Genomic DNA, 14,318 nt, shown 5'->3' with positions numbered 1-14,318 from the left:
AGAGGTTGGAGTGGAGAGAAGCAAGAATGTAGTGGTCACTATGGAGACTTAGATAGAGAGCTGAGTGGGGAAACAGAGTGGCGGGGAGCGGGGAGATGTTTTTGGTGGCTCCAATCTGGTAGGGGCACAATTCCCTCGCTGGTGTGGAGGTGGCATGAGCCTTGAAGAACACACACACACATATGAGAGCATCTGTGCAACTGCAGGTAGAGATTAGGTGGATATGTGTGCACACATGCGAGGACACCAGTGTGCATATGCTTTTATATGTTTTCATGGAGAGAAGTCTAAGGGTATAGAATCTTATATATGTCCACAAATAGGTATATATGTGCACACATGTCTGGGTAGGTATTAGATGTTGCTACCAATACTTTCTTAATTTAAAAATACATTAATTAAATTAATTAATTTGGCTGTGCCGGATATTAGTTGCAGAACACCGGATCTTTAGTTTTGGCAGGCGGGATCTAGTTCCCAGACCAGGGATTGAACCCAGGCCCTCTGCATAGGGAGCCACTGGGCCACCAGGGAAGTCCTCCCATGCATTCCTGAGTATCTTAGTTTGGGCTTAAGTCCCCAAATTGAGAATAATTGAAGTCCTCCCCTCTCCTCCCTGCCATCCCTACATTTAAAGCCAGAAATGCTGGATCATTCATATGGGAGGTGCTGAACGGGCTGTGATGGAATTTTTGGCCTCAGTCCTCAACGCTTCCCTGTGTTCATGCCCTTTGCTACATAACTGCAGTTTCTCCCACAAAAGGTCGAGTGTATTTCCCTGGACCTTGGCTTTGGGCTCACATGACTTGCTTTGACCAACCAGATGTTCACAGGAGACTTGAAATGTGCTTGTATGGTGGGCTTAGCCCTCTTATACTTCTGCCACCTCTATGGAAAGCACATGGCATGGCTTGGGCACTGATTCCAGGAATGCACTTTCGTCCCAGGAGGAGAAGGATATAGGACATGCGGAGCAAAACCAAGTGACTGGAAAGCTCATTAATGAGAACAAATGCGTATTATTGGGTGCCGCTGAAATTAGATGCGCTTGCTTGTTCCACGGCATTATTGTGATAATAGTTGATAGATACAGAAATTGGTACCAAGAGTGGGGTGTATGAGCAATAAAAATAAAAATATGTAGCACTGTCTCCGGGACCAAGTGGTGCACAGTGAGTTGTTACTGAAGGCTTGAAAAAAGGTGACCTTGCATTATGGAGAGACAAAATGCATGGTAAAACTGTCCATCTATAGGAATTTGAAGAGAACCAATGGATTTGGGTAAGATGGTTTCCAAGTAAATGTTGAAAGCAAGAGCTGGTGCCTCTGGGCTGAATTTGATAAGGGCTTACAAGAAAGAGTGGAATTCATAAAAGATATAGGGAGTGTTGAGTTTTTAGAGGGAATACAGAGAGCCCAGAACTTGGCTGAGTTGGAAAATAAATCAGTCAACGCTTCTCCAGCCAGTAAATCAGTCTCAAATTCATATGCAGCCTGGGGACAAAGATCAAACCAAGGTCATGGCCAGTTAAGATATAACATGTGGGCCAGATCCAATCAAGAGCATAGTTACAACATCTTTTATTAATACTTGAAAATAATAAGGTACCATTTAGTAGATGTTCTCAGCTGCTCAAAAGGGCTTCCAGAAAGTTTAAGAGCATGGCCCCACAGAAGCCTGATGTACCCAAAGTAGTCATAATTGAGTAGAGAGAGACTGTCATAACTTAAAAATTAATGGTATAGTTTTTGCAACATGGAAGTTAAGTGGAATACAATACACAGAAAACCCATAAAGTGTTTGAGGGAGGTGTGTGGCCAAAACAATGATCGCTTAGGCTAAAGAGACTGAGACCATTCAAGGTGTAAAAAGACACCTGGGTCCCTAACTTCCTTCAGGCAGGAAGCTGGCAACAACAGTTCGTCAACTACCCAAAGACCTATATTCTCCAGTGCTTCCTTTAGACATGGCCAAAAAAGGCTAATGGAAAAGGAAGGGCTTCCAGAGAGCGATAGAAAAACATGGCTTAGGGAATCAACCCCAGGGAGCAAGACCTTGGGCCTCATCAAGAGATATTCCCTCTCTCAGAGTATTTGCCCAGTATTTGCCAAGAGGGACTTCACAATGGCCAAGGATAAGTAAGTCTCTGAGCCCCTTCCCCCTCCTTCTGAACAAGAATGTGACCTGCAAGTCATCCTGTCCCTGTTTCACCAATGCATGCTGTGTGTGTGTCTGTGTTGGGGGGGGCGGTATTTGGGAGGTGGCAGGTAGATACCGTTTTTCCTTTTTTAGGTTTTAGGTTCCTCAATCAAGAGGAGCCAAATCCAAATTTGACACAGATCATGAGATCTTTTTTCTTCCTTTCTGAAGGATAGTTGATTTTCAGTGTTAATTTCAGGTGTACCATGACATCCTGATGTTATGGTTGAATGAGACTTTTCAGGATCTTTGGGATAAGGGTATTTTCTGTAAGAGGGACCGGAATAAATGTGGCCAAGAAAGTGGACCACAATAGATTGAATTACTGACCCGGATTCGTCACCCCTTCCTCAATCCTCACACTTTACCATATAAATCAGTTTCTTACACAGAGGTGGGAGGGTATTTCTTTATCCCTTGTCGTTGAGCTTAGTCATATGACCCCCTTCAACCAATAGGATTTTTGTAGATACTATGCAAGCAGGGACCTTGAAATGTGCCTGTGTAGTTAGGCTTGCTGTCCTGCGCTTCTGCCATCACCGCAAGAAGAACATGCCCTGCCAAAGCCACTGATCCCAAGAGGACACTTTGGTCCCAGGAAGAGGGTGAGAAACATGTGGAGCACATTCCAGCTGACCACAAAGGTGAGTAAAAGAAATAAATGGTACTTTTTTTTACACCTTATTCGTGGGTGGTTGTTATGCAGCAATGTTGTATCAATAGTTGACCAATACAGGGTTCCAAACAGCTCTGAGTCAGGTAGCCCATCACCCAACCTCAGCCCATTCATGAGTGAATGAGGTAGGGGGAGATTGGTGAATGAAGGTTTATTTGAACAGAATCGTTGGAGGTGCTGTTTGATTCCCCATGCTCACCTTCTGCTTAGAGAACTTCCCTTACAGGACTTCCCCGGTGGTCCAGTGGGTACGACTCTGTGCTTCCACCACAGGGGGCATGGGTTTGATCCCTGGTCAGAGAATTAAGATCCTGCAAGCCACACAGCATGCCCCCATATCCACCCCCACCAAAAAAAAAAAAGGGAGAGAACTTTCCTTTGGGCCTGGTGATGTGGAAAATCTGATCCTTCCACCCAAGGCTCTTAGAGGACTGGAATGGAGTGCCTGGGTGAGTCGGGCAGAGAGATTCCCTGGATTTGGAGGCCAAACAATGGGGACCCCAGTGCCTGCTTGATACTCCTAAAATGGAGAGGCTGGTAGGGTTAGCTAGAAGGAAGGGTGGAGCAGACCACCCTGCACTTTCAGAGTTCTTCAAGGCACAGGCCCCATTGTCATATAGGTTAAGTCGAGCTGAGGGAGACAGTAGGGCTGGAGTTGTCTCCAGAGGAGTCTGTTCAAGAAGCCTGCCTGGCAGGGGCAGGTCCCCTGGCAAAAAGAGGCTGAGTGGGGAGGAGAGGGACCACTGGCTGGAGAAGCTGAGGGGAATAAGCAGCAGTGGCCTGGAGGGGGGCTCCCAGGCCAGGAGAGAAGGCATCATGAGGGTCCTCAGGCCCTCTTTCTAAGAGAAAGAGCTGCAAGTGGCGTCTGTCCCATAGAAAAGTCCTGATGCTAGGCAAGCCCTGCACTAGCGACCTTCCCCTCCCACTGGAGGAACCAGCAATGGCCACTGTGAACAAGGAGCCCAGGAGACACTGATCACCACGCCCAGCTCCACACTGTGGGCTTTCCAGCCAGTCAAGCCCTAGCTGCCAGCTGCATGAGGTCTGAAGTGGATGAGCCTGGTGTTTTGAAATGAGGCTGGACTCTCAATATCTGAAAACAAGACTGTTCCTTAAGGTCTAAAAGGGATAGAGAAAGCTCAGGAACCTGCCCAGATATCACCCATGACTTGAAAGGCAATAGTGAAACACAGTGGTTTCTTGCTCTGTCCTCAGCCAAGTTCATTCCAGTCAATAAGCTGGTTTCTTGTGTATAGAATTCTTTGAGATTCAGGCTCATTTGTTCACATCAGACACCAACTGAGCACTTGAAACAAGTGTCTTCTCCTATAATAACCCAACCCCAAATGCCTTTGATTGTCAGGAGGCTCCGAGTCAAGACTGAGAACCAGTAATAACAACTACACTTGTCAGCTCCTACCACATGCAAGGCCTTACCCACCTAAGCCTCCCTAGGCACAGACTTACTTCATCTGCTGGAGAGCTCTCTGGGGTCTGGTTTATGCTTCAATTTATAGACAGGGAAACTGAAGCTCGGAGAGGAAAAGTTGCTGGCTAGAGTGAGATCAAAGTTCTGTCTACTAAGCTAGAAACTGTACTATGATTTTCCTTGGTCTTGATATCATGGCTTGCTCCGGGAGAGAGGGTCCCCCTTTTCTCTGATTATCCCTGGGTTATTGTCAGAGAACTCAGAACAGGTATCAGGAAGGACAGGTTGTCCCTGATTGTGAGTATGAGAGACACCTGCAAACTCACCCCTTTGAGATGGCTCAATGCAAATCCCATTCTTTTCCCTGCAGGGTCCCACTCTTCCTACAGGTTTGCCTACATGAACTAATCCAAACCGGTAAGTAGAGCTTCAGTGAGCTCTGCCTGCCAGCAGGAGGCTGCTCTGAATCAGGGTTTTAGAGACCCAGGGGCCACCAAGTATCTCACAAGCTAGACCCCTTCACTCCACTCCCAGTGTTGACATCTCTCTCTGTGACCCCTTCCTCCACGCCCTGTTTGAGCTCCAGTTTACCAGCTGGTGGGAAGTTCAGCCCCAAGGGCTCCTGCTTTGCCTAACCACCCCTCCACTCCTGGCTTGCCCACTATGGATTCCTATCCATCTGCAGTCCACCAGGCACAGTCCCAGGGGCCCCCTGGCAAAACAAATGAACAAGTCCCGGCCCCACCTCGGTACTCACTCGGAAGCGTGCGACTATTGCTGAGGCTGCCGGTGCTGGGCGGTGGGGAAAGGGACTGCAGGGAAACACTGTCTTCCTCCTGCGAGCAGCCCGCCTGGATGGCGCGCAAGTAGCTGTGGCTGCGGGAGCGGAAGTAGCTAGGCAGTGGCAAGTCTAGAGTCTCAGCCGCAGTCGACTCCGCTTCACTGCAGGCCGACTCGCAGGCCGCCTCGTACTGGTCGCTCAGATCTGCCTCCCGGACCTGTCCGGGCAAAAGCAGGCATCAGGGGCCATCTCCGCCCATTCTGGAGGGATGGGGGGGCTTGGTGGTCGGCTCAGCGGCAGAGCTGGAGTCTGGTGCTGCAACTCAGCCCAACTTCCTGCTCCCATCTCACTCAGGGCATGGGATGGGCAGAGGGAGCCCCTAAGAAATAGACAGCCCCTCTCATCTCTCTGGGCCTCAATTTTCTGATCTCTCAGATGGAGGAGAAACTGTTCAGTGTACTTTCTAGGTTGTTAACTAGGTTATATCTTGTGTGTTCAGACTGATTAATAGATTTTGAGGTCACATCTGAAGTCAACCAGAAAGAAGGCTATACTCAATTAGTAATGTTTGCCCTGATGGTTGGAATGGGGAGGTGGCACTAGGTGTGCTAGACATTTACCATCTTATGGTCCAATTCCTTCATTTTTATAAGCGAAGAAACTGAAGGCAACTGAGGGGAAGCTACTTGCCAGGTGCACCCGGTGAGGAAGTAGCAGAATCAGTATTCCAAATGTGTGTTTAAGGAAGATTAATCTAGCCCTGGGATACAGAATGGATGTTGGATGGAGGGTGTGGAATGGAGGTAAAGGCCAGAGACGAAGCGAGGCAATAGTCTGGTGACAGAAAATAAAACTGGAATGAGGGTCGTGGCAATGAGGATCAATTAGTGATGTCTGCCACGGTATGGAGAATGGTGGTATGTGTGCAATTTGCCTCAACCTCAACATTTAGCTCAACCTCATCTGGATGGTTTCTAAGTGTCCCTCTGAGAAAATCATTCAAGATCCTACAAATCTGCAGCTGGAGTTGTGAGCATAGCGGGGCCTCACCATACATATACCCTCCGAGAGTTCGGGAAGGGTCTGTCTGACCCACGTCTCAGGCCATCTTGTTACCTGGGGATCACAAAGTATGAGCTGAGGAGTGAGTTGGCCAAAGGTGGACACTGGGTAGGGGTCTTGGGAGACACCTGGGCAAGAGGGCAGGGGGGCAAAAGTTTCCTCCACCACATGGAGGAAAAGATGAGGCTGGGCCTAGGGCCAGCTCTGCCCTGGACCTGCTGTGCGACCTCAGGCCAGCACAACCCTTTAGACCAGTGTTTCCTCCTCTAAATGAAGTGGAACGCCTGTGAACTTATCAGGTCCTGCACCAGGTAAATTGGCAGAGGGATCATCACCCAATTTAGAGTATATGTTTGGAAAGGTCTAAATTTGCTCTGTTCGATATGGTAGTAATTAACCGTGTGTGGCTATCTAGGGTTGAGTTAAATATAATTTTAAAAAATTTCAGTTCCTTAATTATACTAGCCACGTTGCACTTGCTCATGCTATCTTTATTGGACAGCATGGATTATAGAACATTTCTAATTATCACCAGGTTCTATCAGACAGCACTGATAAATTAACATGTAGACCATGAATTCACCTGGAGGGAGTATTAAAGAGATAGGTGTTTATCCTCCAAAACTGCAACCTGAGGGAGGTATACTGAGAGACCCTTGTGATTGCCAACAGCAATGAGGTCTTGCTTTGGGATTGCAGAGTAATGGCCCAGCTCTGGAGCTAGATGGCCAGAGGTCCACTGCCAGGTCCATCATTTTCTCACAATATGAATGTGGGCGAGTCACTGAACTGCTCTGTGCCTCAGTTTCCCCATCTATAAAATGGGGGCTAATTAGAGACCAGATTTCACAGGGTGGTGGTCAAGATTAAATGAGATAATTCATATCACATGCTTTGAAGAGTGTCGGGGGGGGGGGGGGAAGTAAGTAGCTGATAACCTGTACCTGTTATTACAGGCAGCTCTGTGGGGTGATTGCAAGGATTTGTGAGTGTTGGTTAAGATGCTCCCAAGCTCTTGGGGGAGAGGCCAGCTGGTTAGTGCTGTTGGTATGTGTACCACTGAGGGTACACTGTGTGTAGGGAACCTCCCCTGGAGGTTTTATATGTGAAACATCACACCCTTTTCCTGAGGCTATTGAAGAAAGGAAGCGATCACCTGGCCCACTGTGGGCTCCCCAAAGACCCTCTGCATCAGTGTGACCAAGAGGAACTCTGAAATGAAGGTGGGAGGTGCATGAGGCATCCCCAGCTGGAATCAGGAGATGTAGGGCCAGTTCTAGCTCTACTCTGTAGACCACGTGGCCTTGGGGCTGGGGCTGGGTGATGAGGGGAGGAAAGGACCACTTCTGGGGGTAGGATGTGTGTGCGTGGGAGAGGGCACCCTTGAGACAGGCAGCCAGTGCCAATACCAGCATCATCTTCACCAACTTTGGTAAACTTGAGAAGTCTCTGCATTCATCCCAGAACGCTAACATCCTTAAAAATCTTGATGGAACCCAAGAAAAGAGATAAGTCAGAGGATCTGGGGCCTGGAACATGGAGGGCAATGTCCCCAGCCCCTGATCTGTCCAAATAGAACAGTCTTGCCTGGCCTTTCCCAGGCCTTGGGGGAGAAGACAAGGAGGGAGCTAGAATCTCTCAGGATATGCCTTCCCTTATCCTAGGGCTACTCTTTTTTTAAAAGTAGAGTTGATTACAATGCTATCCTAATGTCCTGGGGCTATTCTTGCCTCATCCATGGAACCTAACTCATTCTTTTCCATTTTTGAGAAGAGGAAACTGAGGCACAGAGAAGTGAAGTGACAGGGCCAGGCAGTGAAAGGTCCAGGTGGCAACATGAGCCCCAATTCCATCCTCCTTGGAGGAGGTTTTCCTGGTGCTAGCTCTGGTTGCACCTGTCCGGGTTAGGGGCCAGGACACTGAGATGCCTAGGCCCAGCCTTGGACTCTGGGATGGGGCGGCAAGAGAATGGGAAACATACTGACCTGCTGTTCGTGGCCAAACAACTGGGGGATCAGGGAGGCCTGTCCAAAAATCTGCAGGAAAGAGATGGGGAGGGTTATGGGGAGACCGAAGCTGGGGGCTGGGGTGGGGTCTTCAGGCTTGGCTACAAGAGAACTTGGGGCTGGTCTAACCTCCTCCCCAGACTGGCTGGGGCCCAGTTACTAGGAGGTTTTGGTTTCTTCCAGGGATAGGAGGCTCACTCCTTCTGGGACTGGGTTTATAAGTGTTTTCTCCCGGGTTGGCTTCTGGAACCATGGAGGTCCTGTCTGCTGCCTGTCAGCTGGGCAGATAGCCTCCCAGGATCTATAGATTAGGGGCAGAACCTGGAGGCTTCTCTTCCCTGGTCAGGGCTTACCCCATCCAGTGCCTGGTGGGAGGGGAGCTTCTCCTGGCAGGAGCTGAGACTCAGAGATACAGACAGAATTGGACATCTCTGACTTTGATGCCACATATGTCAAAGCTTCACGGGGTGAGGGTTTTGGGGTTCAGAGGACTCTAGGCCAGAAGAGAACTGGGGCTGGGCAGGGGGTAGTGGGAGAGACTGGCTGGGGTCCCCAGCCTGGCTGATTCCATATACCTTTTTGTGTAGCCAAAGGACAAAAGTGTGTTTCCAATGCCAAGGCCAGGCGGGGGATGGAGAGGGTACATGTGAGACAGACAGACAGACCCAGAGAGAAACATGGAGATGAGACACACTGGAGAGAATCAGAGAAAAATGTGAATGAGAGAAGAGAAAAACAGAGGGACACAGACAAGACGGCTGAGGGATGAGAGAACAGACAGAATGGGAGAGACAGGGAAGGGCGCTGTCCATCTGGCAAACACCTTCACGCCTTGCACCACCTGCTTGGGGACGCTGTGGGGACAAGACAGCAAGGGCCCCATCTGCAGGGAGCTCCCAGTCTTAAGGGTGAGACAGACACCAATAAATAAGCAAACAAATATAATTCCTGATCGTGAGAAGTGCTGTTGAGAAAATGAAGCAAGGTAAGGGAACGGGGCCCCGGGGAACCCCTGAGGTGGGAAGTGATACTGCAGGTCTCTCTGAGGTGACATTTGAGCCAAGACCTGGATCACAGAGAGGAACCAGCTGTGCAAAGATCTGAGAGAAGAGTGCTCCTAGGGAGGAACAAGCGCAGGGAGGCTGGGGCAGGAATGAGGGATGCGAGGAGCAAAAGGAGGCCAGTGTGGCAAGAGCAGGGCCAGCGACAGAGTATGTCAGAGATCACGTCTGAGACGGAGGCCAGGCCTCGCAGGTCTGGCTTTCCTGGGGGGAGGCAGGAGCTATGGAAGGGTGCAGAGCAGGTGACGTGATCTGACTTCTGCCTTTTGCTAGCTCCCTCTAGCCGCTGTGAATAGGTTGGAGGTGACAGGCATGGAGGCCAGCACAACTGTTCAGGTGAGACTTGGTGGGATCTGGAGGATGGGAGGGGCAGAAGGTCCCCTAGCTGGGGCGGGAGGGGGCTCTCTCTACCTCTCCCCCCATCTGAGGTTGGTCTCCTTGGAGTCTGGGAATGACAGTCCTGAGGGTGGGGGGCTGGGGAGAGCTTGGCCAGGCTAGGTATAATGGTGTGGTGGGGATCTGGGGTCCAAAAGTTCTAAGCAGTCCATTAGCCTGGGCAGTGGGGCTGCACACAGTGGGACCCGGGGCCTGTTGCTGCCTAGAGAGGCAGCTGGGTCTGCACCTGACTGTCTCTACTGCCGCACTGTGCTACCACTGGCAGGTGTCTGCCCTCTCTGGGCCTTGTCCCCGCATTCACACTGTGGAGGGAGCGCTCGAGCCTTGCCTGGCTATCCCTTTGCAAATGGTAAAGTACTGTGCACAACACAGTTGGGACTGAGGTCCAGGTTTGGGCCTGACAGTCCCTCTCTGCCCAGTTTTGCCTCCTCCTCCCTGTGTGATCCTACCTATCTGGGCCTCAGTTTCCTCATCTGTGAAATGGGGATATGGATATGGCCCCTCTGGGGTGGTGGTGAGGGATCCAGGAGCTGATGGTTGAGTTAATAGTACGGCACAGCGCGCTTACCACTATTACTGGCAGAACTGGCCGAGTCCTGGAAGCCCAGCTATCCACCAAGCAGGTAGGACATGGAGGTCAAGTGGAGCAGCGACTTGCTGGAAGTCACACAGCAAGATGGCAGCACTAACCATCAAGGCAGCTACCCTGTGCTGAGCACACTGTGTTTGTTATCTCACTGATTCCTCACAACCCTTTCAAATAGGAATGATTACCTTCTGGTGATAAGTTAGGAAACAGGCTCCCGGAAGGGGGGGGGGGCGGGGGATTTGACCTGGGTTTACACTGTCAGCAGCAAGACTGGGACTCAAAGCCAGGTCTCCAGTTCCACATGCTCGGGGCTTCTGGGTGGACAGCAGTAGTGCAACCCTCCCTCTGTGCCCACAGCTCAGGCCATCAGTGTCGGGCCCTGGGGCTGCTCTCCAGGCACTGGACGGTCAGTGGGGAAGAGACATGCACAGACAGCTTCAGGAACAAAGACTGAACAGAAGCACAGGAAAGACATTCAGGGACCACTCAGCGGAGGCTGGACCCAGATGTTGGTCCTTCTCCTGGGTGGGAGTCGGGGCTCTCTCCAGCCCACCAGCCTTCTGGCTGCCCACCACCCTCACCTGGCTGATGCAGCTGGAGTCGTTGAGGCTGTCACTGACGGGGTTGTAGTCCTCCTCCCAGCTTGGACACTTGGAGGGCAGCAGCATGTCCACGGAATCCAGGCGGTCCAGACTCCTGGGAGGGGATGGGGAGCAGAATGGGCTCAGTCTCCTCTTTGTTCACCCTGGGAAACTAAGGCCCAGAGGCGGGAAAACTGGCCAAGGTCATCCAGTGGTACAAGGGAAAATGGAAGTCACTGCCAGCCTGGGTAGTATGAGGGGTGATGAGCAAGGGGAGAGCTTCCAACTTTTGGAGGCCTTGTGAGTCTCGTGGGTGCAGGCGGCCTTCACCTGTCATGTCCGCTGCAGCCACGAGGTGGCAGAACAAGCTCGCTTTTGACTGTTTCAAACCAGAGGCACTCCACAGCAGCTCAATTCTACAGCGCCTTCCTCTGCAAGCCTGGGGCAATTCCAGGGGCTGGACAGAGGAGACTGTCAAGGCCCACAACCCTTGACCTCCAGCTAGGGCTGCCCGAAAGTCATCAGTTTTGACACAATGTCCAGGCAGCCTCCTCCAGGCTCCTGAAGACTCACCACTTTCCCCCCACAGTGTTGGTGCTCCAATCTTTCTCACAACTACCTGACCACGGGCCTCCTCTGCACCGCTGCTCTCAAAATAAGGCCCAAGCTGCCAACAGCTCAGCCCTCGATATAGACAAACTTAGACTGGAACCCAGGTTCCTCCCGGGGTGATCTTGGGTAAGCTGTCACCTCGTAAGTCTCAGTTTCCTCACCTCTAAGTGGGGGTGTCACCGTGCCTGTCTGCTGCGGCTGTGGGGCGGTTTCAGAGATGCAGGTTAAAGGGCACTGGGGCAGGCAGAGAGCCCAGAGAGCAGCAATTGCTAACAGATGGCCCCCGTTACTGTTACTCCAGGCATACTCCTTTTTTTTGCAATCCCCTTTACTGTGCTCTGCAGAATTATTTTTTACAAATTGAAGGTTTGTGGCAACCCTGAGTTGTCAGGTGTTGCTTAGCATCTTTCAGCAATAAAGCATTTTAAAATTAAGGTATGTACCTTTTAAAAGACATAATGCTATGGCACACTTAATAGACTAGAATGTAAACATAGCTTTTACATGCACTGGGAAACAAAAAAAATTCATGTGACTCACTTTATTGCGATATTCTCTGTATTACCGTGGTTTGAAGTATGCCTGTACTACCATTATCAATTCGCTCTCATTCAAGGCCTGTACCCTGGTCCTGCCCACCTCTCCCCCATCCATGCCCACAGATCATTCAAGAATTGTAGGAGGTCAGGACTAGGAGGGATCTTAGAGATCATCCAGCTCAGCCTCCTTTCCTTAAAGCTAGGGGGGAAAAGGCTCAGAGAGGGTGAGACCTAGAAACAGCCCACGGTGTCCTGAATTCCCACCTGGAGGCCATTCCCTGCCTTCTGTCCTGGCCAAGGAGACTCCCTGCCTCGGCGCTCCTGTCATCTGCTCTGCTCTCTTCCCACGGCTGCAGTCCTCCCAGCCTGCCTTTTCCGTGAAGCCTTGGCTGTTGCCCCCAGGAACTGAAGAACTGGCACTAACCTTGTTTCCTTTACCTCTTCCGCGCCTGCTGTCTGCTTCTGGCTTGCTTCTCTTCCTCAGTGGGTTCTGAATCGCCTGCAGCAACTTTCACCTGTTTTCTACTCATTCTTTCCAGTTCTCATTCCCCCTGTGACTTCCGCACGTGAAAGCTCACTTCTCTAACATGTTAATTGTTGTTTTCTGTGTGAGTGCATTTCATTTTTCACACTTTCACTAACTCTTCCAAGCCTTAAAACAATAGGTTTGGGCCCCATTCCAGGAATTCCAGGCAAGGTAATGGACAGGTGAAGGCTGTGTATCACTCCCTTTGACTTCTGGATTCTCCCTAATCCTCCAAAGGGCAGGGCTTTTCTAGCCAGAAGAAAAGGGTCCCCTGGAGCAGTTCCTGGGGCTGTGGGAGTGGAAACCACCTTGGGGGTGTGGCTCCTCTGGGCAGGGTTTACCTGGGCCAGTCTCTCTAGAGAGACTCCCCTTACGCTTATCAGAGCATAAGGCTCTCCTATGGCCAGGACTTAACTGGGGTGGAGGTGGGTAGTGGGGTAGCTCACCAAATGGCGGGGCTGTCCGGAGTCAATTCATCAAAGACCAGGGGCCAACCTAAGGAGGAGGATCTCAGGAGGGGGGCTAAACTGAAGAAGGGTTCACCTAGGGGACCTGAGTCTGAAGCTGGAGGGCAGGATTCATCTGTGGGGCTGCGCTTTCCCGACAGCCAGCGGTCGAAGAGGAGGAAGGCGAGGTTCTCGGGGGTGGGGCATACCTGTGAGGGGCTCACCTGGAAGGCGAGGCTTGGAGTGGGGGTTGCAAGCAGGTAAGGAGGCTTTCCAGTACTCTTGCCTGGAAAATCCTATGGAGGGAGGAACCTGGTGGGCTGCCGTCCATGGGGTCGCTAAGAGTCGGACAGGACTGAACGACGTCACTTTCACTTTTCACTTTCATGCATTGGAGAAGGAAATGGCAACCCACTCCAGTGTTCTTGCCTGGAGAATCCCAGGGACAGGGGAGCCTGGTGGGCTGCCAGCTATGGGGTCGCACAGATTCGGACACGACTGAAGCAACTTAGCAGCAGCAGCAGCAGCAAGGAGGCTTTCCCAGAGGCTAACTCACAAGTAGGCGGGGCCCCCTGGAGGCGGGGATAACCGGAGGGCGTGGCCCACGCGGGGGCGTGGCTCACTTTAAGGGAGTGGTCCTTTTAGGGAGCCGAACTCCGAGTAGCCAGGGTTTCTGGTGCGAGGCTCCCGGGGGCAGGGGAGCGACTCTAGGGGCCCGGGCTGTGCGCTCACCTGCGGGGATTGCTCTGCTCTCCCAGCGACTGCTGAGTGGCCCTCAGGTAGCTCTGGCGCCGCGCCGCCGTCTTGGGGGAGGGCTTTGGGCTGCCGCCGGACTCGTCACTGTCCTCGTCGCCCATGGCTTTGATGTAGCTGCCGCTGCGCATTCGCCGGCACGGGATGGGGCCCTCGGCCGTGGCGTCCGCCTCGCGCGGGGACAACAGCGAGGTGGTCCACTCGCCGCCGCCGCCGGGCACCTGGGGATGGACCGCTTTCAGCGAAGGTGGCTCTGGGATTGCGGGTGGGCAGTGCACACCCACAGAGCGCCACCGGCCACCCAGGATGGGACTCATCTGGGGATGGAGCTGCGGGATGGAACCCCCATCCCCAAGACCTTAAAGCTCCCTCACTCTCCCATCTTGGAGAATTCGGCCTTACCTCGAAAGATATCCTGGGAAGTTTCACTATGTGGCCTTCCCTGGCCTTAGATTTTACCGAGGATTCCAGGCTGGGTGCCCCAGCAAAACCACCCAGACAGAATGTTCACAATGGCTTCCACCCCAGCTACAGTTGTGAGCACCTATACCTTCCTATCACTTCCCCCACCAACTCAGTGGATGGCTCATGATCTCACTGCACAGATGAGAGCCACAGGCCTGAAAGAGGTCACCAGACCTTAGGATAGTGGGGGAGGACA

The 14,318-nt window shown here is 51.7% G+C and overlaps 1 protein-coding gene across 3 annotated transcripts in view; it reads right to left on the bottom strand.

The window, feature by feature from the left end:
- The window catches only part of DLGAP4 (DLG associated protein 4), a 141,083-nt gene that overhangs the window by 69,476 nt on the left and 57,289 nt on the right, over window positions 1-14,318 (bottom strand). For 2 of the 3 annotated variants that reach the window (XM_018057808.1, XM_018057807.1), the window contains exons 3-6: window positions 13,637-13,878; window positions 10,782-10,896; window positions 8,134-8,184; window positions 5,063-5,303 (exon numbers count right to left, since the gene is read on the bottom strand). In XM_018057808.1, coding sequence (XP_017913297.1) covers window positions 5,063-5,303; window positions 8,134-8,184; window positions 10,782-10,896; window positions 13,637-13,878 — 649 coding nt within the window. The remainder of the gene's footprint in view (window positions 1-5,062; window positions 5,304-8,133; window positions 8,185-10,781; window positions 10,897-13,636; window positions 13,879-14,318) is intronic. The other variant, XM_018057810.1, reaches the window with a different exon arrangement.

This window comes from Capra hircus, chromosome 13 (assembly GCF_001704415.2).
Source record: "Capra hircus breed San Clemente chromosome 13, ASM170441v1, whole genome shotgun sequence".
In the NCBI taxonomy this organism is placed as follows: domain Eukaryota; kingdom Metazoa; phylum Chordata; class Mammalia; order Artiodactyla; family Bovidae; genus Capra; species Capra hircus.
The sequence above is the reverse complement of the archived record's forward strand: the minus strand, read 5'-3'. Positions and strand labels throughout refer to the sequence as shown.